Genomic DNA, 23,292 nt, shown 5'->3' with positions numbered 1-23,292 from the left:
CATATTGTCAGATCCCAGAGAATTACACCCCATCTGGATCTGCTATATGCAAATACTAAGGACACATATAGTGCCATAGTCAGATCAGATCCTAACCTAGTGCACCTTCAGCACTGTACAAGCCTCTGGTCCAGCAGCAACTTGTGATCAAGAAGTCTGTTAGGAAATGGTCACAGGTGACCATTTACCCCTCTACAACTCATCCACCCCAGCTCCTCCCCGCTCATCCCTCACCCTCCATCTCTCTCCGAGGACACTGGAGAGCCAATGGCCACAGACACATGGACTGTCACTGCCGAGCAGGTAAGGAGCAGCTCAGCAGACTTCAACCAGGTTAGGCTTTGAGCCTGGGTGACTCAAGGTGCTTACACCCATCTGGATGAGTCAGGCAGTAGTGTGAGAATTGTATTCTTTGATTTCTCCACTGCTTTAACACCATATGACTGCAGTAAGCTTATGGGGATGCAGGTGGATGCTCCGCTAGTGGCCAGACGGCCACAGTATATGAGATTGCAGAGATGTGTTGGCGCGTGGCCAAGTGGTTAAGGCGTTCGTCTAGTGATTTGAAGGTCGCTAATTTGAGACCGTGTGTGCCCTTGAGCAAGGCACTTAACCACACGTTGCTCTGCGACGACACCGGTGCCAAGCTGTATGGGTCCTAATGCCCTTCCCTTGGACAACATCGGTGGCGTGGAGAGGGGAGACTTGCAGCATAGGCAACTGCTGGTCTTCCATACAACCTTGCCCAGGCCTGCGCCCTGGAAACCTTCCAAGGCACAAATCCATGGTCTCATGAGACTAACGTATGCCTATATATCAGATATTGTGGTCAGTAGCACAGGGGCACCTCAGGGGACTGTCCTGTTCCCCTTCCTGATTTCCGTCTACACTTCGGACTTTAGATACAACTTGGAGTCCTGCCACCTGCAGAGGTTTTCAGATGATTTGGCAGTTGTAGGCTGTATCAGCTGGGGTCAAGAGGCTGAGTACAGAAGAGTGGTGGACAATTTTGTCGAGTGGTGCGGACTGAATCACCTGCAGCTCAACATCACTAAGACAAAAGAGTTGGTGGTGTATTTCAGGAAGGTGAAAACACCCTGCATTCCCACCTCCATCAAGGGAACAGATGTTGAAGTTGTCTGGGACAACTATGAACACCTGGGAACTCACCTGGACAATAGACTGGACCGGACTAAAAGTACAGGGGCTCTGTACAAGAAGGGACAGAGCCGGCTGTACTTGCTGAGGAGGCTCCGGTCATTCACCGTCTGCAATACTGTGTTGCAGATGTTCTACGACTCAGTGGTGGCCAGCATTCTGTTCTACACTAGTCTGCTGGGGCAGCAGGGTGAGAGCAGCTGACACCAAGAAGATCAATAACCTCATCAGGAAGGCTGGTTGTGCTCTGGGGGTGGAACTGGATTCCCTGGTGGTTGTGTCGGAGAGGAGGATGCTGCAGAAGCTATGGAGCACTATGGACAATCCCTCTCATCCCCTCCATGACAAACCAGAGAAACAGAGGAGCACCTTTAGCAACAGACTGAACCCACCGAGGTGCTCCACTGAACCCCACAGGAGATCCTCTCACCCTGTGGCTAGAACACTCTACAACTCCCCCTCCTCAAGTGTATAAGTATATGGTTTCATTGCACATCTGTATCACTTTAATGCACATTTTGTATTTTTTTTGTACTTCAATGCTTACTTTTAAAGTATATATTTCAGACTGAGTAACCTTGCAATAATAATTTACTTTGGAATAAATTAAGTTTTATCTGATCACACCTGAACATCACAAAATCAAAATTAGGTTTAATATCACTGGCATGTGTCATGAAATACTGTATGTTGTTTTGCGGCAGCAATACATTCCGAGACATTAAAATTATGATAAGAAATATATAAAAATTAAATTAGTGCAAAAAGAGATCAAAAATAGTGAGATACTGTTCATGGGTTCATTATCCATTCAGATATCTGATGGTGGTAGGCAAGTAAAAATACAACACACAAGAGATTCTGCAGATGCTGGAAATCCAGAGCAACACACACAAAATACTAGAGGAACTCAGCAGGTCAGGCAGCATCTATGGAGAATAAACAGTTGATATTTCAGGCTGAGACCCTTCATCAGGACTGGAAAGGAAGGGGGAAGATACCAGAATATTTTCATAGATGCTACCTCATCAGTGTTTGTTTTACTAAAACGTAGAACTGTGTATGTGGCTGTGTTGAAATTGCCAATTTCAAGCCCGTTTTTCAAGTTAATGAGTGTCTTTCTGTGACTGCCTCAGTCCGCCTCCTGACTCACCCTCTGCTGCACCCAGACATTCCCAACAGAATCTTCCCAAGGCCCATCACAGCAGTGTTCCATGTTTAAACCTGCTGGGACACTCCCGCCCTCCTCTCTACTGCCAGCTGCCCAGCAGATACTCGTACCCTGACCAGCATTACACCTACTCTGCAAAGATAACATCAAAATCAGCCTGAAGAAATTCTACACGAGATCTAAAAAGTGGGAAGACGTTGCTCTCAGTAGTCACACCTGGAGGAAATCTGTTCAAGAGGGATCCGTGCGACAGGAGAGCGACCTCCGCTGTGCCACAGAGAACAAGCGGCAGCTGAGAAAGGAGAGACTGTACAACCAAAAGACCTGACCACGGACCACAGACACCACTTACCCTTGCCCACACTGTACCAGAATATGTGGATCAGATCCTAGATCGGTCTCTACAGCCACCCAAGGGCCTTCCTGCGACAAGCCCTCTGGAGAACTCGAGCGATCACACAGATCTTCAGAGGGTCGGCTACACCTGTCCTCTTACCCTCGCACCATGCCGACAAGCACAGACACACCATATTTGATGTAATCATTCTGTGCCTGTCTCAACTGTTCCCAGCCTGGAGAGAGAGACACAAGAGTGCCATTGCTGCAGTCTAAGCACCAAACAGTCAGAATCAGGTTTAATATCACTGGCATATGTCATGACATTTGTTGATTTAAGGCAGCTGTACAATGTGTGTTGCTTTGCATTTCCAGCATCTGTAGACTTTCTCATGTTTGTGAATTACAATAAGTATATATATTTTTAAAAAATAAATATATATAAATATTGCAAAAAGAGAGGGAAAAAAGAAAAAAACAGCGAGGAGGTGTCACACACACAATGCTGGTGAACGCAGCAGGCCAGGCAGCATCTCTAGGAAGAGGTACAGTCGACGTTTCGGGCCGAGACCCTTCGTCAGCGTTCATGGTTACATTATCAATTCAGAGATCTGATGGCGCAGTTTAACATACTACCTGTTACACCGCTGGCGTTTAGGGCAGCAATGCAGGGCCTCCATCTCTGCCTGTCCACACCATCACACACAGATAAAGAAGGATCCTTCGTTGCTGTTTCCGTAACGGTTTTGTTATCCCTGAGTTAAACCCCCGAACCTGGAGGACTGGTGGACCACTCTTATTCTGGCCTCTACCCTTTGACCTGTTTGGCATTGGTGAACCTACTGAGAGCCAAAGCCACAAGGCCCTGACTCTAGCCAGCATAGCTGTCTGAGTCTTTGAGACACACAAGCCTCCCAACCTTACGACAAGGTTGTGGTTCTCATGGAGGGGAGGGAAGAGGCTGTTCCTGAAACATTAAGTGTGAGTCTGGAGGCTCTTGTACCTCCTCCCTGATGGTAGCAATGAGAAGGGGGCCTGTCCTGGGTGATGGGGGTCCTTAATGACTGATGCCACCATTTTGAGGCATCGCCTTTTGAAAGTATCACCGATGCTGGGGTGGCTAATGCCCATGATGGGGCCTGCTGAGTTTGCAGCTTTCTGCAGCATTTTCTGATCCTGTGCGGTGCCCGACCACCCCCCCCCCCCGTGTCAGACGATGATACAACCAGATAGAATGCTTCCTACGGTACATCTGGAAATTTGCAAGAGTCTTTGGTGACACACCATCTGCTGGAAGAATTCTGCTTCAAGCAGTGTCTGTTGGGGTAGGAAAGGGCACTGTTCATGAAATGCTGCAGCAAGACCTCTATTCTTGCTCCTAACACACCTCCTCTCACCCTTCCATTCTTGGTGGTGGAGTAGTTACTGTAATGCCTTACAGTACCAGCAATCAGGGTTCAATTCCCTGAAGTCTTTACGTTCTCCCCAGGACTCCCACATTCCAGAGATGTACAGGTTAGGGTCAGGAAGCTGAGGAGCGTGTTTTATTGCTGCCAGAAGCATGGTGACACTTGACACCTCAGCACGTCCTCAGACTGCGTTGGTCATTAACGTAAACAACACATTTCACTGTATACTTTGATTTACATGTGACAAATAAAGCTAATTTTAAATTTAATCTTAAATTTTTAAAAAAATCAATTCTCTCTCCACATGCTGAGTTCCTCCAGCAGATAATTTTCTGCCCCAGATTCCAGTGTCTGTCATCTTGTGTACCTCGTTCCGTCCCTGTATTCCCATGCTTCTATCCATGAATCTTAAATCCATTCACCGAGAAGACCATAAAACATGTTGTAGCACAGATACATTAGGGATATTTAAGAATCTCTTAGGTAGGCACATTGTTGATTGAACAATGGAGGGTTATGTAGGAGGGAAGGGTTAGATTGATCTTGGAGTAGGTTAAAAGGCCAGCACAACATCCTGGCCAAAGGGCTGTACTGTGCTGTACTGTTCTGTGTTCTACATAGCAGCAGGACTAGGCCATTCAGCCCATAAAATATATTCTGCCATTCAATTATGGTTGATTTACTATCCCTCTCAATCCCACTCTCCTGCCTTCTCCCTGTAACTTTTGACACCCTGATTAATCAAGAATCTATCAAACTCTGCTTTGAACATACCCAATGACTTGGCCTCCACAGTTGTCTGTGGTAATGAATTGCACAGACTCACCACCCTCTGGCGAAAGAAATTCCTCCTCCTCTTGGATCTGGAAAAGCTGTTTCTCTGAATTCCCTGTAGGAGAATCATTAGATACAATCTCACTTACAAACTCCTCTTGCCGGCCCCTTACATAACATTCAGGACCTCGCAGGCCAGATGAAAGCTTGTCACTATCTCAGTAAATGTTCAAAGTTCAAAGTAAATTTATCATTGAAGTACATTTATATCACCATATACAACCCTGAGTTTTGTTTTCTTGTAGGCATACTCAGTAAATCCAATACCCATAACAGAATCAATGAAAGACCGTACTGACAGGGTGGGCAACGTTTGTGCCAAAGGCAACAGACTCTGCAAATACAAATGGAAAAAATGATAATAAATATCGAGGGCATGAAATGAAGTGTCCTTGAAAGTGAGTCCATAGGTTGTGGGAACAGTTCAGTGTTGGAGTGAATGAAGCTATCCCCACCGGCTCAGAAGTTTAATGATTGAGGGGTAATAACTGTTCCTGAACCTGGTGGTGAGAGTCCTGAGACTCCTGTACTTCAGGACCAACTCTGAGGTACGGATTCCCTCAGATCCCTTGTCTCAGGAAAGGGCCAGGCAGCCTGTTCAAACTGTGGACAGCAGGTAGAGCCACTGCTTCAGAGTTCCACCGACTTTGGTGCCGTCTGTGAGGGGTCTGCACATTCGCCCTGTGACCAATTGCCTCCCCCCCACCAGTGTGTGGGTGAGGGGTAGGATTAGGTGAGTGTGGGGGACTTTCAATATTGTTTACTGATGTTTCCTGTACGCATCTGTAAAGGAGAACAAAATAATTGTTACTCCAGATCCAATGCAGCACAAAAAAATCACAATAAGATAAAGAACACAATGATGATAAAATGGAAGAAACCTTATATAGAGATTTGTATGTAAATAAAGTGACTGGACAGCATCCACACCAGGACCACCAGACTCAAAAACAGTGACTTTCCCCAAGCAGTAAGGCTGATCAACACCTCCACCCATCACTACTTTATCATCTCCTGTCAGAGGCACATTGTGTACAGAAACTCCTGTGCATAGTGTCACTTTATGGACATACAATCAATGTATAAGCTATTTTATATGTTTATTGTTTTTATTATTATTGTGCTCTCCTTTACACGTGTACTGGAAATGTCATTAAGCAATCTTAAATCTCCATTCATGTGGACAATGGTCGCAGGCTGTGGCCGCCCCAGCCCTCACTGCTAGGGGCTCCCGTACACCAGGAGGCGTACAGGAGTGAGGCAGATCAGCTGGTTGAGTGGTGCCTGATCAACAAACTTGCTCTCCACCCCAGTAAGGCCAAAGAATTGGACTTCGGAAAGGCGAATTAGAGGGAACACACACCAGTCCTCATCGAAGGATCTGCAGTGGAAATGGTGAGCAGTTTCAATTTCCTGGGTGTCAACATCTCTGAAGATCTATCCTGGGGCCAACATATCGATGCAGTTACAAAGAAGGCAGGACAGCAGCTATATTTCATCAGGAGTTTGAGGACACACAAATTTCTACAGATGCACTGTGGAGTGCATCACTGAATGGTATGAAAGGACCGCTGCACAAGATCAGAAAGTTATAAACTCAGCCAGCTCCACCGTGGCCACTAACCTCCCATGCATCCCGAAAATCTTTAAAAATTAAACCTCATTCTGATCGCGGGGCGGGGTCCGGTCCGTGCTGGGACCGCCGAGATGAGCATTGTGCCCCCTCCCACCCATCCCGTGAGCGAACAGGCTGCCGGACGCAGGTCGAGACTCACTCGCGGGATGGGAAGGGGGCGAAGTCCGAAGGGATCAATGCCCAGTGGCACCCGCTCCCGGGCCGGCGGCAGCAGCGATCAGCACACTCCAGGGCTTGTGTGCTCCCGCAAAGTCTGTGCCCTCAAGCGGCTTCTGGAAGTTGCCCCCATCTCGCTGTCTCTCTTCCCCCCACCCCCTCCGCCCGGACTCTCTCACTCACATTGTTTGGCCTCAGAATTAAACACATTCCTGACTGCCTCATCGCTACCCCCTTGGGCTATGACAATGCGCGCATTCCAGAGCCGGTCAAAGAGTGCACGGAGGAGGGGGGAGACAGAGGCACCGATCCGTCCACCTCCTCCCACCCAGTAACCCTCCCCTCCTCCTCATACCCAGACCGGAGGGCGGAGGGGCAACTGGGTGACAGACGGGGAGGGGGTGGGGGACGTGACAGGGCTCGAGAGGGAGGGAGGGAGGGGCTCTCCCTGCCGTCCGGATATTGTTGCTTTTCTCCGCAGATTGTTGCACGTTCGCTTGGAAGTCGCAACTCGCCTCCGCCGTGCGCGCCATTCCGCTCGGTGCTGCGGCCCGGCTCAAACTGACTGAAGGGGAGTTTATAAGGGGGAGGAGAAAGAGAAAGAATGTTTGTTTTTTGTAAAATTCAAATGCAAAGAATAAAATGCGGCATGTGGGAGAGAAAGAGAGATGGACGGTCGAAGCACGCTTTATAAAATAAATAATGAATTACAGAACAAAGCGAAGCTGGATGGTGCTCTGCGATTTTCGGAAGATTATGTTTTAAACCCCGGCTTTGCTACTTTTTTCTTGGAGTTTGCCCGCAGTTTCCTAAAGGTTAGATTTGATGGACGCTGCAAATTATGTCTAAATACGAGGAAGACGTAGCCGTGCAGGCGACTTTTCTTCAAGACCTTTCCCTGTATGAGGCGCCCAACGATGGGCTTTACGGCGCACGGAGGGAGCTGCTGGGCAGCCCCAGTCTGGAGGAAACAAAGCGGGCCTTCTTGCTGCAGATGATCCCGGGGCACCAGCACCACGTCCTGGAGGCGGCGAGCAGGATGAACGGGTCAGCGACCGATCCGCACCTTCAAGACCGAGGTCTAGGCACTTCCTGCAAACTCTCCACGGCGCCCAGGGGAGCGAATGGCAATCGCTGCGGCCCGGAGCCGCAGCTGGCGGGCGAGCCCGACCCGGTGAGCTGTTACTTCAAGGGGCACGGAGTTCCGGCAGCCTTCGGTTACAACAACGCCGACAGCCGCAGGTACAGCGGCGGCGGCGGCGGCGGGCTGGTCTACGAGCCAGGCCAGGCGTGCGGTCGGCAGGGAGGTTACGCGGCGTATCCCCCTGCCTGTGCGCCGGCCGGCAGAGGTAACAATGTATCGGCTGCCAGGAGCAACAATGTATCGGCGGGACGTTGCAACAATGTATCGGTCCCCGGGCAGCCCCCGGACGCGCGGCTCGGCGCCACCAGCCCCCGCTCCAGCCTCGCCTCGTCCTCTTCCTCCAACTCCACTCAGGAACACGGCAAGCATCCGAGCCCCCGCTCCAGCCTCTACCCGAGCCCCCGTTCCAGTCTGGTGGTGGGAGGCACGGCCCAGGACAAGTACTCAAGCCCCCGGGCTAGCCTGATCCAGTATGAGGGCGGCGGCGGCCTGAGCTCCCGCTCCAGTTACGCCAGCACAGCCAGCGACACCAGCAAGCACTCGAGCCCCCGCGCCAGCCTCAACGAGGGCGGCGGCGGCGGCAGCAGCAGGCCGAGCAGCAACCGGACCAGCGGCATCAGCATGGGGTACGACCAGAGGCACGTCAGCCCGCGCTCCAGCTACTCCGACTCCCGCTTCGCGCAGGCCGATGCCGAGGGTGGCGGGCCGGGGCAGGGCCCGAGCGCCCGCAGCAGTATTTCCAGCCAGAGCTCCCGCGGCTCCCTCAGCGCCGCCTACGGCGACCTTCAGCTGCCGTCGTCGCCGCGCTCGTCGCTGCTGAGCGCCGGCCTCCCGGAGGAAAGTTACCCGGGGCTGGAGAGCCAGCCGGCCTGCGCCGGCGATCCGTGCTGCCAACAGCGGGCGCCGACGGAGGCGGCGGCCGTCACTCTACACCCGTACGGCTACAGCCCGGGCAAGGGGCCGCCGGCGGCGCACAAGGTGCGGCTGCCGTACCAGGTGACGCCGGGCCGGGACAGCGGGCCGAGCCAGGCCGAGAAGCGGCTGGAGGCGCTCACCCGGGAGCTGGAGAAGGAACTGGAGCTGCACGTTAAGAAAGAGTATTTCGGTAAGGTGCCTTGTCCCGGCTCTCTCCTCCTCGCACTGACCGGGCCCCGAGGCTCCCGGAGCCGCTACCTAGACCTATACCAGTCGCAACCAGACACCGGGGATACGGAGGGCAGCGCGGTAACTAACTCTGCTAACGCCGGGTCCTCTGTCCCCTGGGTCAGGGACACAGCGGCGGCAGCCGGCTTCTTTGGTATAGAGGGGAAGATGTGAGTCACTGTACGACACCGGGGTGCAGTACTGGTGGGGACGGGTCTGTCACTCTGTGACACCTGGATGCAGCACCGGTGGGGACGGGTCTGTCACTGTGTAACACCGGGGTACGGTACCGGTGGGGACGGGTCTGTCACTGTGTAACACCGGGGTACGGTACCAGTGGGGGAAATGTTTGTGATTTGTAGCAGTTGGGTTCATTGTGTGTTCCCGGCTCAGTTTGTGATGGGGCTGCATTTGACGAAGTGGCCTTCGGAGGGAACACATAATGTCAGCCTGTGGGCTGCTGTCCAGTTAGTGGAAGTGTGGAGGTGTCAGAGGAGTTGAAATTTATTGTCAAATGAAACAACGTTCCTCCAGGCCATAGGGCACCCACAAAGCGTATCGAAGTCGAAGTAAAGTTTATTATCGGAGTACATACATGTTACCACAAGCAACCCCGAGATTCTTTTTCTGTGGCATACTTGGCAAATCTGTAGAACAGTAACTGTGAACGTCAGAAACTAAACAAACTGTGCAAATGCAGATAAGAAATAAATAGTAATAAATAACAAGGTCAGAATCCTTAAATGAGTGTAGTTATCCCCTTGTCTTCAAGAGCCTGATGGGTAGAAACATAGAAAACCTACAGCACAAAGCTGTGCCGAACATGTCCTGTCCTTAGAACTACCTAGGCTTTACCCATAACCTTCTGCTTCCCTAAGCACCATGTACCTGTCTCTTAAAAGACCCTATCGTTTCCGCCTCCACCACCGCCAGCCCATTTCAAACACTCACCACTCTCTGTATAAAAAAAAATTCTTACCCCTAACATCTCCTCTGTACCTCCTTGCAAGCACCTTAAAGCTATACCCTCTCATGCTAGCCATTTCAGCCCTGGGAAAAGTCCTCTGACTATCAGTAACTGTTCTTGAACCTGGTGGTGTGAGTCCTGAGGCTCCTGTACTTTCTACCTGATGACAGCAGTGAGAGAAGAGCCTGGCCTGGGTGGTGGGGATCTTTGATGGGGGCTGCTTTCCTACGGTAACACTTCATGTAGATATTCTCAATAGTTGGGAGGACTTTACTCGATGTACTGGGCTGAATCCACTCAAAGGCATTGGTGTTCCCATACCAGGCCATGGTACAACCAGTCATCACATTTTCCCCAACACACTTGGCCGAGGTTGTTTGATGACGTGCTGAATCTCCACAGATTCCTGAGGAAGTAGATGCTCTGTCACGCTTTCTTCGCCATCATGTTTATATGATGGGTCCTCTGAGATAGTGACACCCAGGTATTTAAAGTTACTGGTCCTCTCCACCTCCGATGATTACTGGCTCATGGACCTCTGGTTTCCCTCTCCTGAAGCCTACAACCAGTTCCTTGGTCTTATTGACAGTGAGTGAGAGGTTGTTGTTGTTACACCACTCAGCCAAGTTTTCAGTCTGCCTCCTGATTCATCACCACCTTTGATACAGGTAACAACGGTTGTGTCATCAGCAAACTCCTATATGGTGTTGGAGCTGGACTTAGCCGCAGGTGTAAAGTGAGTAGATCAGGGGATCCCTGTGGTGCTGACGGAGTTGTGGAGGAGATGTTTTTGCCGGTTTGGACTGACTGGGGACTACAAGTGAGGAAATCCAGGATCCAGTTTCACAAGGTGATATTGAGGCCCAGATCTTGAAATGTACTGTTTAGTTTTGAGGGGAAACGTGTATCGCACACAGCACATAGAACAAAATATTACCATAAATAAGTTCATAAAGTATATTTCAAAATGCACGTAGTGTGCAGCACAGGTAAATGATAAACATCTCGCTGTCCTAGTGACGAGAGCCCAGTGGTGGCAGGGTATGCGTTAGTCACAGCCTGAGGGAAGAAGCTGCTCCCCAGTCTGACAGTCCTAGTCCTGATGCTCCTGTACCTCCTTCCTGATGGTAGTGAGTCAAAGAGACTGCAGTAGGGATCCTCAACAATGTCCAGGCTCTCCGTCTGCAGTAAATGTCACAAATGGGAGAGAGGGAGACGTGTGAGTACTTTAGTGCCTCCCTGTTTGGATGGTAGCGTGCTGGGCAGTGGGCAGTGCAACTGTTCTTTGTGACGTGGACTTTCTGGTGTCCTCCAATTGGCAAGGTGATGTTGCTTCCCAACCCTCCCTTAAGAACGGCATAGTGTAGTGGTTAGTGTAATTGTTTGCAATGTCAGCAATCTGGCTTCAATTCCTGCTGCTGTCTTTGAGGAGTTTGCACGTTCTCCCCGTGACCGCATGGGTTTCCTCCGGGTGCTCGAGTTGTGGGCGTGCTGTGTTGGCACCAGAAGCATGCGGCACATCCTTGGATTGTGTTGGTCGTTGACACAATTGTATATTTCAATGTACATGTGACAATTAACATTAATAGTTATCTCCTGACCAGACAGACAGTGGGCAAGCTTGTGTGTAAGACTATTGTCCCCTTCCTAGCCGGCTTGGCCTGAGGTTCCATGGTCTGGTTGGCCTGTTCTGACTGCAGGCCCTCGGATGTGTACACTCTGCTGTCCTTTGGGTGAGGGTTTAACCCGTGCTGGGCTGAGGTCAGGGAGCTTGTTGAGATATAGGCAGGTGTCGTTCAGCCGAAACAGGAGCCCAGCAGGTTAGACTGAGGATCGATTATCAAAGTTGGTTAAATCACTGCCTTACGTCGGATAATTATTGTTTTCCTGCAGCAGTACAGCACAAAAAGAAGCAAGAGTAAACATTAGTGTTCATCGTCCATTCAGAAATCAGATAGCAGAGGGGCAAGTGCTGAAGATTATCCCACTGTGGGGAATATCTGAACATCTACCTTGGGGTTCTGTATGTATTTGAATCAGGTTTAATATCACCGGCATTTGTCGTGAAATTTATTGTTTTGTGACAGCAGTATGTTGCAATAAATAATTTAAAAAATTAATTACATTTAGAAGTGTGCGTATATATAATTTTGAGTAGTGTGGGAAAAAAAGGAAAACACAGAGTGTCAGAAATCTGATGGTCAAGGGAAAGAAACTTACTGAAACTTTGAGTGAGGGTCTTCAGGCTCCTGTACCTCCTCCCTGATGGTAGCAATGAGAAGAGGACATGAAGGGGGTACTTAATGACTGATGCTGCCGTTTTGAGGCATCGTCTGTGGAAGGTGTCCTCGATGGTGAGAAGGCTATGATGGAGGTGGCTGAGTTTGCTATTTTTTTTGCAGCTGTTATTTATTTATTTATTATTACTTAGTTCAGTGTTGTGATGAGTGCAGTTATCCATGCTGGTTCAGGAGATGGATGGTTAAAGGGTAATAGCTGTTTCTGAAACTGGTGGTGTGGGACCGAAAGACCCCTGTACCCCCTGCCCGTCAATAGTAGTGAGAGGAGAGCACGGCTGGGTGGTGGGGATCTTTGACAGATGCTTCTCTTGTGGCAGGGCTTCTTGTGAATGTGCTCAACAGTGGGGAGAGCCTGGAACGTCAGCTCCATGGTTGCTGAGTTCCTCAGCATTTTGTGTGTTGTGTTGCTACAGAAAGTGCACTGGATGCCTTAGCGGATGGATGGATAAATCTCCAGGCAAGGGAGGAGATCATTGGGGTCTGAAGGAGGTGCTAAAATCTTTGTTACAGGCCACAAAAGGTACTGGGTGATGGCAGAATTTAATTCAGAGAGGCAGTGGGGAAATGCCAGGTAACTGCAGGCCTGGTGGTGTGGAGATTACAGAAAGAATTATTGGATCAGTATTAATCTGCACTTCGAAAGGCTGGAATTAGTCAAAGATGGTAAGCATCAGTTTACTGCAGAAGGGTCGGTCTGATAACTACCTCTGGAAAATCCATAATGTGCTAAGGGCAGTGATGTAATCCACATAGACTTTGGGTAAATTTAAGACCATAAGATATAGGAGCAGAATAAGGCCATTTGGCCCATCGAGTCTGCTCCGCTATTTCATCACGGCAGATCCAATTTTTTCTTAGCCCCAGTTTCCTGCCTTCTCCCTGTATCCCGTCATGCCTGATCAATCATGAATGTATCAACCTTTGCTTTAAATATACCCAATGACTTGGCCTCCACAGCCGTCTGTGGCAAAGAATTCCACAGATTCACCACCCTCTGGCTAAAGAAATTCCTCCTCATCTCCATTCTAAAATGATGGCCCTCTATTCTGAGGCTGTGTCCTCTGGTCTTAGACTCTCCCACCATAGGAAACATCCTCTCCACATCCACTCTATCAAGGCCTTTCACCATTTGATAGGTTTCAATGAGGTCACCCCTCATTCTTCTGAGTTCTAGTGAATACAGTCCTAGAGCCATCAAACACTCTTCATTTGACAAACCATTCAATCCTTTTTAAGATGAGGGTCCAAACCCAAACTTGCTCTCAGTACTCCAAGTGGGGTATCACAAGCGCTTTACGCTCTATCCTTGTTATATGTGGGGGATACGTTCCTCGCAGTGGACGCATAATGTGAATATTTAAATGGAGTAAATAGGGATGCGTTCCAGAGGGCTTCTTAAATATGTTTTATCTGTAATTTATTCACATTTTCATACCAATACGACACAAAAGCAGTACCACAAGACAACATTTGTATTATATTTCATCAATTTAAGCTAATATTCAATGTAATAAATCATAGAAAGTTAACATATCAGGGTGTACAGTATTCACCAACAGTGGCCGGTGTGATTGCTCCGGGAGATGAGTGATTGTTGTGGTGTTGGGCAGCTTTTCATGGATAAGTTGGATGGTTGTGTTCGTCAGGATCATGTCAAGCACAGCAAGGGGTGAAGGAAGACTCACAGAACTCTCAGTACTGCCGGCAGCAGGAGATGCCACCGATTTGAAGAAAGTGATGAGGGTTGTTTGCTTGGCAGCATTTTGCTTTTCAGCATAAATTTGCTTGTCGGGAAGAAGGGTTGACAGCAGGGAACAACTGAAATGCTGACTCCATTCTAAATTTGTGTCCATGTTCATCGCCATTTGTGTCAAGTGTTCTGAATTCCACCATTCCCTCATCGTTGGTAAACTCCCGGGATTTTCAAAATCGTCTGTTGCTTGCAGCATCTGAGAGATGGTTCACCGTAAAAAAAAAATGCGTACACCTTGAATGTGGATCACACCTTGGTCGAGTGGTTGAATCAGCAATGTTGTGTTAGGCGGCAGGAAATGCACTGTTATGTGAGCTTTGGGTGCATACAAGGAGACGTTGGTGGAAATAGGTTCGTCGCATAACTGTGACTAGTGGGCCACTGTTACGTTATGATGAATGCTGTCCAAATGCTTAGGATGGGCTGGCGCATTGTCAAGCAAAAAAAAACTTTAAAGGCAAGATTCTGTTTCCGGTAGTAGGACTTTGTACACCCTATCCTCATTAAATGCGTTTTCACAGTTATGCGAAGGTAGCGTCCCAGAGCTGTGTTACCCTCAGCTGATGCCGAGCTGTTTATAATTTCCAACTTATTTTCAAGTGTTAAAGAGGTTCTCTGCCGCTCGGCTGATGGCGCAGGACATGACATCGGATGCTTAGGAGGCATAGTTAAATATTTTGAACACAAAATCACTGCACCGTAAGTAAAACCAACAAAAGTTTAAGAGCACAAGGTCGCGCATCCACACTTTGCCAAAACCATTGCGAGACTGGTCGGGAGTGAGATTGTGAGGTAGGCGCGCACACCTGACTTGTATTGGCGGGAAACACATGAGGCTATTTAAAATGGACTGTGGTATTACAGGAAAGTTACTGGCATGATTAGAGCATTGGCTGATTGGGTGGAAGCAGCAATTGGGAATAAAAGGATCCTTTTCTAGTGACTAGTGGTGTTTTGCAGGGCTTGGTGTTGGGACTGCTTTTTATGCTGTATATCATTGATTTAAGTGATGGAATAGATGGGTTTGTTGCCAAGTTTGCAGATAATAACTTGCTTAATATTATTGGCTAGCTTACTTTTTTTGTATTCTATCTTTTCCTTAATGACTTTTTTAGTTGCCTTCTGTTGGTTTTTAACAGTTTCCCAATCCTCCAACTTCCCACTAATTTTTTGCTCTATTATATGCCCTGCCTTTGGCTTTTACCCTGGCTTTGACTTCTCTTGTTAGCCACGGTTGTGACATCTTTCCTTTAGAATACTGCTTCCTCTTTGGTGTGTGTCCGTGTCCGTCCATATCCCAACTTAATTTTCCCAATCTACCTGCATATTGAAGAGCACCATGATGGTTGTAAAGTTGCCCTTTTGGCATGCATTTTCTATCTCCCATTGTAATTTGTTTGCTAAGGCTACTGGGGAGAGTTAAAACTCGAATTGTTGGGGGGTGGGAACCGAACTGAAGAGACTGGGGAAGAGGAGGGCTCACAAATAGAGAAAGCTTGTAGACAGTGCGAGAGGGAGGATAGGCAGGTGATAGAGAAGGGACGCGCTCAGACCGAAGGGTTGAGATGCGTCTATTTTAACACAAGGAATGTTGTGAACAAAGCGGATAAGCTTAGAGCGTGGATCAGTACTTAGAGATATGATGTGGTGGCCATTACAGAGACTTGGATGGCTCAGGGACAGGAATGGTTACTTCAAGTGCCGGGTTTCAGATGTTTTACAAAGGACAGGGAGGGAGGCAAAAGAGATGGGGGTGTGGCACTGTTGATCAGAGATGGTGTCACGGCTGCAGAAAAGGGTTACTCCATGGAGGGATTGTCTACAGAGTCTCTGTGGGTGGAGGTTAGGAACAGGAAGGGGTCAATAACTTTACTGGGTGTTTTATATAGGCTGCCTAATAGTAACAGGGATTTCAAGGAGCAGATAGGGAGACAGATCCTGGAAAGGTGTAGTAATAACAGTTGTCGTGATGGGAGATTTTAATTTCCCAAATATCGATTGGCATCTCTCTAGAGCAAGGGGTTTAGATGGGGTGGAGTTTGTTAGGTGTGTTCAGGAAGGTTTCTTGACACAATATGTAGATAAACCTACAAGAGGAGAGGCTGTACTTGATCTGGTATTGGGAAATGAACCTGGTCAGGTGTCAGATCTCTCAGTGGGAGAGCATTTTGGAGATAGTGATCACAATTCTATCTCCTTTACGAGAGCTAGGTAATGTTAGAGATCTAGAAGATTATAAGGCTAATAGGAAGGAGCTTAAGAGGGCACAGGTTTAAGGTGCTGGGGAGTAGGTACAGAGGAGATGTCAGGGGTACATTTTTTTTACTCAGAGAGTGGTGAGTGCATGGAATGGGCTGCCGGCAACAGTGGTGGAGGCGGATACGATAGGGTCTTTTAAGAGACTTTTGCATAGGTACATGGAGCTTAGAAAAATAGAGGGCTATAGGTAAGCCTAGTAATTTCTAAGGTAGGGACATGTTCGGCACAACTTTGTGGGCCGAAGGGCCTGTATTGTGCTGTAGGTTTTCTATATTTCTATTGTAGACCACATCCTTGCCAGTGTTTTTTTAACCAATCAATTCTGGCCAACTCTCTCATGCCTCTGTAATTCCCTTTACTCCACTGTAATACTGGACTTTAGCTTCTCAAGTTTCAGGGTGAAGTGATCATATTATGATCACTTTCCCCAAAAGGTTCTTTTACCGTAAATTCTCTAATCAATTCTGGTTCATCGCACAACATCTAATCGAGAAAAGAATCCTGTTGTAATTTGTAGGCAGTATCCTTGCTATTGTTTGGGAGTCTGTATACAACTCCCATCAGGGTCTTTTTACCCTTGCAGTTCCTTAGCTCTATCCATAATGGTTCAACAGCTTCTGACCCTATGACTCTTCTTTCTAATGATTTGATTTCATATTTTACCAGCAGAGCAATGCCAGTTCCTTGCCTTCCTGCCTGTGCTTTTGAAACCATCTGTATCCTTGGACATTAAACTCCCATCATACCTGCAACTGTGCTGAAAGTTCATCTACCTTATTTCATGTACTGCACGCTATCAGTTACATCACCTAAAATCCTGCGTTCACTCTTTTTGATTTTGTCGCACCATGCTCAACCTTTTAATTCCTAACTTTGATACTTGCATCCACAACCTCTCCACTAATTGTTCTGGCACTCTAGTTCCCATCCCCCTGCAACTCTAGTTTAAAACCCACTCTGCTGCTTTACAAACCTTCCCACTAGGATATTAGTTCCCCTCCAGTTCAGGTGCAAACCGTTCTTTCTGTGCAGGTCCCATCTTCCCTCCTACACCAACTCTTTAGCCATGTATTAAACTGTATAATTTTCCTAGCTCTGGCCTCACTGGCACATGGCATGGGTAGCGGTCCTGAGAAAACAGTGCTGGCGTTCCTGCTCTTTAACTGAGCGTCACAGCATGTAGCGGTCAGCACAGCACTATTGTAGCTCGAGGCTCGGGCCTCAATTCTGTCGCCACCGGTCAGGAGTTTGTACGTGCAGCGTTTCTCCCAGTGTTCCAGTTTCCTTTTCCGTTCTGGTTGCCTCACTACAGGAATGTGGATACTATGGAGAGAGTGCAGAGGAGATTTACAAGGATGTTGCCTGGATTGGGGAGAATAGGTTGAGTGAACTCGGCCTTTTCTCCTTGGAAAGATTGAGGGTGAGAGGTGACCTGATAGAGGTGTACAAGATGATGAGAGACATTGATCATGTGGTTAGTCAGAGGCTTTTTCCCAGGGCTGAAATGGCTAGCACGAGAGGGTACAGTTTTAATGTGCTTGGAAAAATAGAGGTAAGTTTTTTGTACAGAGTGTGGAATGCACTGCCAGCAAAAGTGGTAGAGGCGGACATAATAGGGCTTTTTAAGAGATTCTTGGGCAGGTATATGGAGCTTAGAAAAATAGAGGGTTATGTGGGAGGGAAATTCTAAGCAGTCTCTCGAGTAGATTATACGGTCAGCACGGTATTGTGGGTCGAAGAGCCTTGAATGTGCTGATGATGTCAAATTCCCTACACAGTACTTTGTCGCTCACCCTACCCATGTCACCCTACGTGGACCATGACTTTCTGGCTGTTCACCATCCCACTTAAGAATGCTGAGGACTCAATCTGAGATGTCCCGGACCCAGGCACCCAGGAGGCAACTTGCCATCTGGGAATCTTGTTCTCGTCCACAGAACCTCCTTTCCGTCCCCCTAACTAACAAATCCCCCATCACCACAGTGTGCCTCTTCTCCACCCCACCCGCCTTCCTGTCTGAGTCACAGAGTGCCATAGACCCGACCACAGTATACTTTATTCCAGTAACTTCCCTCTGTTAGGTCAACCTCCCCCCACCCACCCTCCCCAAAAAACAGTATCCAACTGATATACCTGTTGTGGAGGGGGATGGCCACAGGGGTATCCTGCACTGGCTCCTTAACCTCTTTCCCCTTCCTGACTGTCACCCAGTTTCCTGTGTCCTGCACTTTGGGTGTAACTACCTCTTTATTTGTCCTCCATCACCCCTTCAGCTTCCCGAATGATCCAGAGTTCATCCAGTTCCAGCTCCATCTCCTTAATACAGCTTGTTAGAAGCTGCAGCTGGATGCACTTCTCACAGTTGTAGTGGTCAGGGATACTGGAGATCTCCCTGTCTGCCCACATCCCGCGAGAGGAGCATTCAACTATCCTGCCTGTCATTTCTACCGTCTTAGCCGAGCAGATATAAAAAAAAGAGAAAGAAAGGAATTGAGCTTTTCTTTCCCTGAGTGAAGCCTTAAGATCACCACTCTACGTACAGCCAGGCGACGGCCGCTGTGGTTGACCCTGCCTTCCTTGAATTACTTTATTGTCGCCAAACAATTGATACTAGAGTGTACAATCATCACAGCGATATTTGATTCTGCACTTCCCGCTCCCTGGATTACAAATATTAAAAATAGTAAAAATTAGTAAATATTAAAAATTTAAATTATAAATCATAAATAGAAAATAAAAAATGGGAAGTGAGATCGTGCAAAAAAAAAAACCGAGAGGCAGGTCCAGATATTTGGAGGGTACGGCCCAGATCCGGGTCAGGATCCGTTCAGCAGTCTTATCACAGTTGGAAAGAAGCTGTTCCCAAATCTGGCCGTACGAGTCTTCAAGCTCTTGAACCTTCTCCCAGAGGGAAGAGGGATGAAAAGTGTGTTGGCTGGGTGGGTCGTGTCCTTGATTATCCTGGCAGCACTGCGCCGACAGCATGCGGTGTAAAGTGAGTCCAAGGACGGGAGATTGGTTTCTGTGATGTGCTGTGCCATGTTCACGATCTTCTGCAGCTTCTTTCGGTCCTGGACAGGACAACTTCCGTACCAGGTTGTGATGCACCCTAGAAGAATGCTTTCTATGGTGCATCTATAAAAACTAGTGAGGGTTTTAGGGGACAGGTCAGATTTCTTTAGTTTTCTCAGGAAGTAAAGGCGCTGGTGGGACTTCTTGGCAGTGAGCTCTGCTTGGCTGGACCAAGTCAGGTCATTTGTGATATTGACCCCGAGGAACTTAAAGCTTTTGACCTGTTCCACTTGCGCACCACCGATGTAAATTGGGTTGTGCGGTCCGCTACTCCTTCTGAAGTCAACAACTAATTCCTTCGTCTGGCTGACGTTGAGGGATAGGTTATTGTCTTCACACCATGCCACCAGGTGCTTAATTTCCTCTCTGTACTCAAACTCATCATTACCCAAGATAGGGCCTACAATTGTTGTGTCATTAGCAAACTTATATATTATTAGCTCTTACTAATTAATCCCAACTGCCAGTTGATGCTGGTCAAAGCTCTATTACGCTGCTGCGATCCGCTCCTGCCTCGTGTCCGTCCGGTAGTGGACCTGATTGAAAGTCCCTACAGTCCAAACTTCCAGTGTCCCGATTGGCTGCTGGTCAAAGCTCTGTTGCTGGGTTCCTGATTAGTCGGAGCATCGAAGGTTATGGGGTGAAGGCAGGAGAATGGTGTTGGCAAATGGGATCCAAAATCAGCTTGGTCTAATGGTTTATTACTGTCACATGCACTGAGATGCAGGGAAAACTGTCCATACCGTCCATACAGATGAAAGAATAACAAAACGGAGAACAAAGTACCACAGCAGTAGGGAGTGTGCTGGTTGACAGTAAGGTGTGAGGTCAGGAGTACTTGGGAACTGTTCAGTCGTCTGAACAGCAGAGTAGAAGCTGTCCTTGCTCTTGGTGGTTCATGATATCAGCTTTTGTATCCTCTGCCTCATGGGAGGATGTCTGGGGTAGGTGAGGTCTTTGATTATGCTGGCTGCTTTACTGAGGGGGCGAGAAGTGTACAGAGTCTTTGGAGGGGAGGCAGGTTCCCATGATGTGCTGACTTATGTCCACTTCACATGCAGAACAGTTGCTGTCTCAATCTGTGATGTATCTGAATAGGACACTTTCAATTAAAAATTGGTGAGGGTCAAAGGGGACACGCCAAATTTCTTTAGCCTCAGGAGGAAGTCGAAGTTATGGTGTCGATATGACTGGATCAGGGCAGATTATTGGTGATGTTCACACCTAGGAACTTGAAACTGGCAACAGAACAGTGCAAGACGTAAAGTTACTGTAAATTACAGCAGGAGTATGTAAAAATAGTGCAAAAATTACTGTAAATTACAACAGAATATGTATAAAAATGCAGAAAAGAGAACATAATAGTGAGCTGGTTTTCATGGGTTCATGGACCATTTAGAAATCTAATAGAGGGGAAGTAGCGGCTGCTAAATCTTTTGAGTGCGTCCCTTCCACAGATTCATCACCCTCTGGCTTAAGAAATTCCTCCTCATCTCTGTTCTGAATGGGTGTCCCTCTATTCTGAGGCTGTGTGCTCTGGTCCTAGACTCCCCCACTATAGGAAACATACTCTCCACATCCACTCTATCTAGGCCTTTCAATATTTGATAGGTTTCAATGAGATTGCAGAGAGTACAGGCCTAGAGCCATCAAATGCTCCTCGTGTTAACCCCTTCATTCCCTGGAGTCATTGTCATGAATCTCATCTGGACTGTCTGTAACGTCAGCATATCTTTTCTTAGATTAGGGATTCCCCCAAAACTGTTCTCAATACGGCCTCTGGAAATAAATGCGAATTTCCCTTCCTAACCACTGAGTCAACCTGCAAGTTGACCTTTACGGAGTCCTGTGCAAGTCCCTTTGCTCCTCTAGTTGTTGAATTTTCTCCCCATTTAGAAAATCGTCCACTCCTTCATTCCATTTACCAAAGTGCATGAACATAGAGTTCCCTGCAAACAGCCACAAAGCCATCACTTCATCATGCAAGTCATTGACATATAACGTAAAGAGAAGCGGTCCTAACACCAACCCTCGTAGAAAACCACTGATCACCAGCAGCCAACCAGACAACTCTCACTCTTTGTTTCCTGCTGGTCAGCCAGTCTTTTATCCATGCTGGTTTCCTGGTTCTGCAGCCTCATGCGGGAGGAGAAGATGGCAACGCGCGCAGCTCTCTGGTGAAATGATATCGTATTTGTTTGATGGAAACAGCCGTGAGAAGCACGGAGGAACATCTGGAGTAATTTCTGAAATGCCTGGTTCGCTGCCGCTGCTACTGTGCGATTGAGAATCTCCGGAGGGAAGGCCCCAAAATCCTCGGCTTTGCCTGCTGCTGGCGGCCGGGGCTGGGGTCGAAGTGCTTGGCAGAGATGGTGCTCAGTGTCGGAGGGCTGGTCGGAGGCTAGGAGTTTTCAGACGACAGTCGGACTGTGGTCGGGCATGGCAGGAAGAGTTTTCTTCCTTCTCCCATCTGCGTGAGATGTGGGACTTGCGAGAGACTTTGAACTTTTTTTTACCGTGCCCATGGCCTGTTCTTCATCAAGTTATGGTATTGCTTGCACTGTTGTAACTATATGTTATAATTATGTGAACATTCTATCATTTAGTCATAGTCATACTTTATTGATCCCGGGGGAAATTGGTTTTCGTTACAGTTGCTCCATAAATAATAAATAGTAATAGAACCATAAATAGTTAAATAGTAATATGTAAATTATGCCAGTAAATTATGAAATAAGTCCAGGACCAGCCTATTGGCTCAGGGTGTCTGACCCTCCAAGGGAGGAGTTGTAAAGTTTGATGGCCACAGGCAGGAATGACTTCCTATGATGCTCAGTGCCGTATCTCGGTGGAATGAGTCTCTGGCTGAGTGTACTCCTGTGCCCACCCAGTACATTATGTAGTGGATGGGAGACATTGTCCAAGATGGCATGCAACTTAGACAGCATCCTCTTTTCAGACACCATCGTGAGAGAATCCAGTTCCATCCCCACAACATCACTGGCCTTACGAATGAGTTTGTTGATTCTGTTGGTGTCTGCCACCCTCAGCCTGCTGCCCCAGCACACAACAGCAAACATGATCGCACTGGCCACCACAGACTCGTAGAACATCCTCAGCATCGTCCGGCAGATGCTAAAGGACCTCAGTCCCCTCAGGAAATAGAGACGGCTCTGACCCTTCTTGTAGACAGCCTCAGTGTTCTTTGACCAGTCCAGTTTATTGTTAATTCGTATCCCCAGGTATTTGTAATCCTCCACCATGTCCACACTGACCCCCTGGATGGAAACAGGGGTCACCGGTACCTTAGCTCTCCTCAGGTCTACCACCAGCTCCTTAGTCTTTTTCACATTAAGCTGCAGATAATTCTGCTCACACCATGTGACAAAGTTTCCTACCGTAGCCCTGTACTCAGCCTCATCTCCCTTGCTGATGCATCCAACTATGGCAGAGTCATCCGAAAACTTCTGAAGATGACAAGACTCTGTGCAGTAATTGAAGTCCGAGGTGTAAATGGTGAAGAAAAAGGGAGTCAAGACAGTCCCCTGTGGAGCCCCAGTGCTGCTGATCACTCTGTCGGACACACAGTGTTGCAAGCATACGTACTGTGGTCTGCCAGCCAGGTAATCAAGAATCCATGATACCAGGAAAGCATCCACCTGCATCACTGTCAGCTTCTCCCCCAGCAGAGCCGGGCGGATGGTGTTGAACGCACTGGAGAAGTCAAAAAACATGACCCTCACAGTGCTTGCCGGCTTGTCCAGGTGGGCGTAGACACTGTTCAGCAGGAAGACAATGGCCTCCTCAACTTCTAGTCGGGGCTGGTAGGCGAACTGGAGGGGATCTAAGTGTGGCCTGACCATAGGCCGGAGCAGCTCCAGAACAAGTCTCTCCAGGGTCTTCATGATGTGGGAGGTCAATACCACCGGTCTGTAGTCATTCATTGAGGCCGCT

The 23,292-nt window shown here is 48.2% G+C and overlaps 1 protein-coding gene across 1 annotated transcript in view; it reads left to right on the top strand.

Moving 5' to 3' along the window:
• Window positions 1-7,170: 7,170 nt before the first annotated feature.
• The window catches only part of wtip (WT1 interacting protein), a 49,674-nt gene continuing 33,552 nt past the window's right edge, over window positions 7,171-23,292 (top strand). Inside the window, exon 1 of the mRNA XM_063067256.1 lies at window positions 7,171-8,949. Coding sequence (XP_062923326.1) covers window positions 7,542-8,949 — 1,408 coding nt within the window. The 5' untranslated portion in view covers window positions 7,171-7,541. The remainder of the gene's footprint in view (window positions 8,950-23,292) is intronic.

Source organism: Mobula hypostoma, chromosome 14 (assembly GCF_963921235.1).
Source record: "Mobula hypostoma chromosome 14, sMobHyp1.1, whole genome shotgun sequence".
Taxonomy (NCBI): Eukaryota; Metazoa; Chordata; class Chondrichthyes; order Myliobatiformes; family Myliobatidae; genus Mobula; species Mobula hypostoma.
Note: the sequence above shows the minus strand (reverse complement) of the source record. Positions and strands in the feature narration are given on the sequence as shown.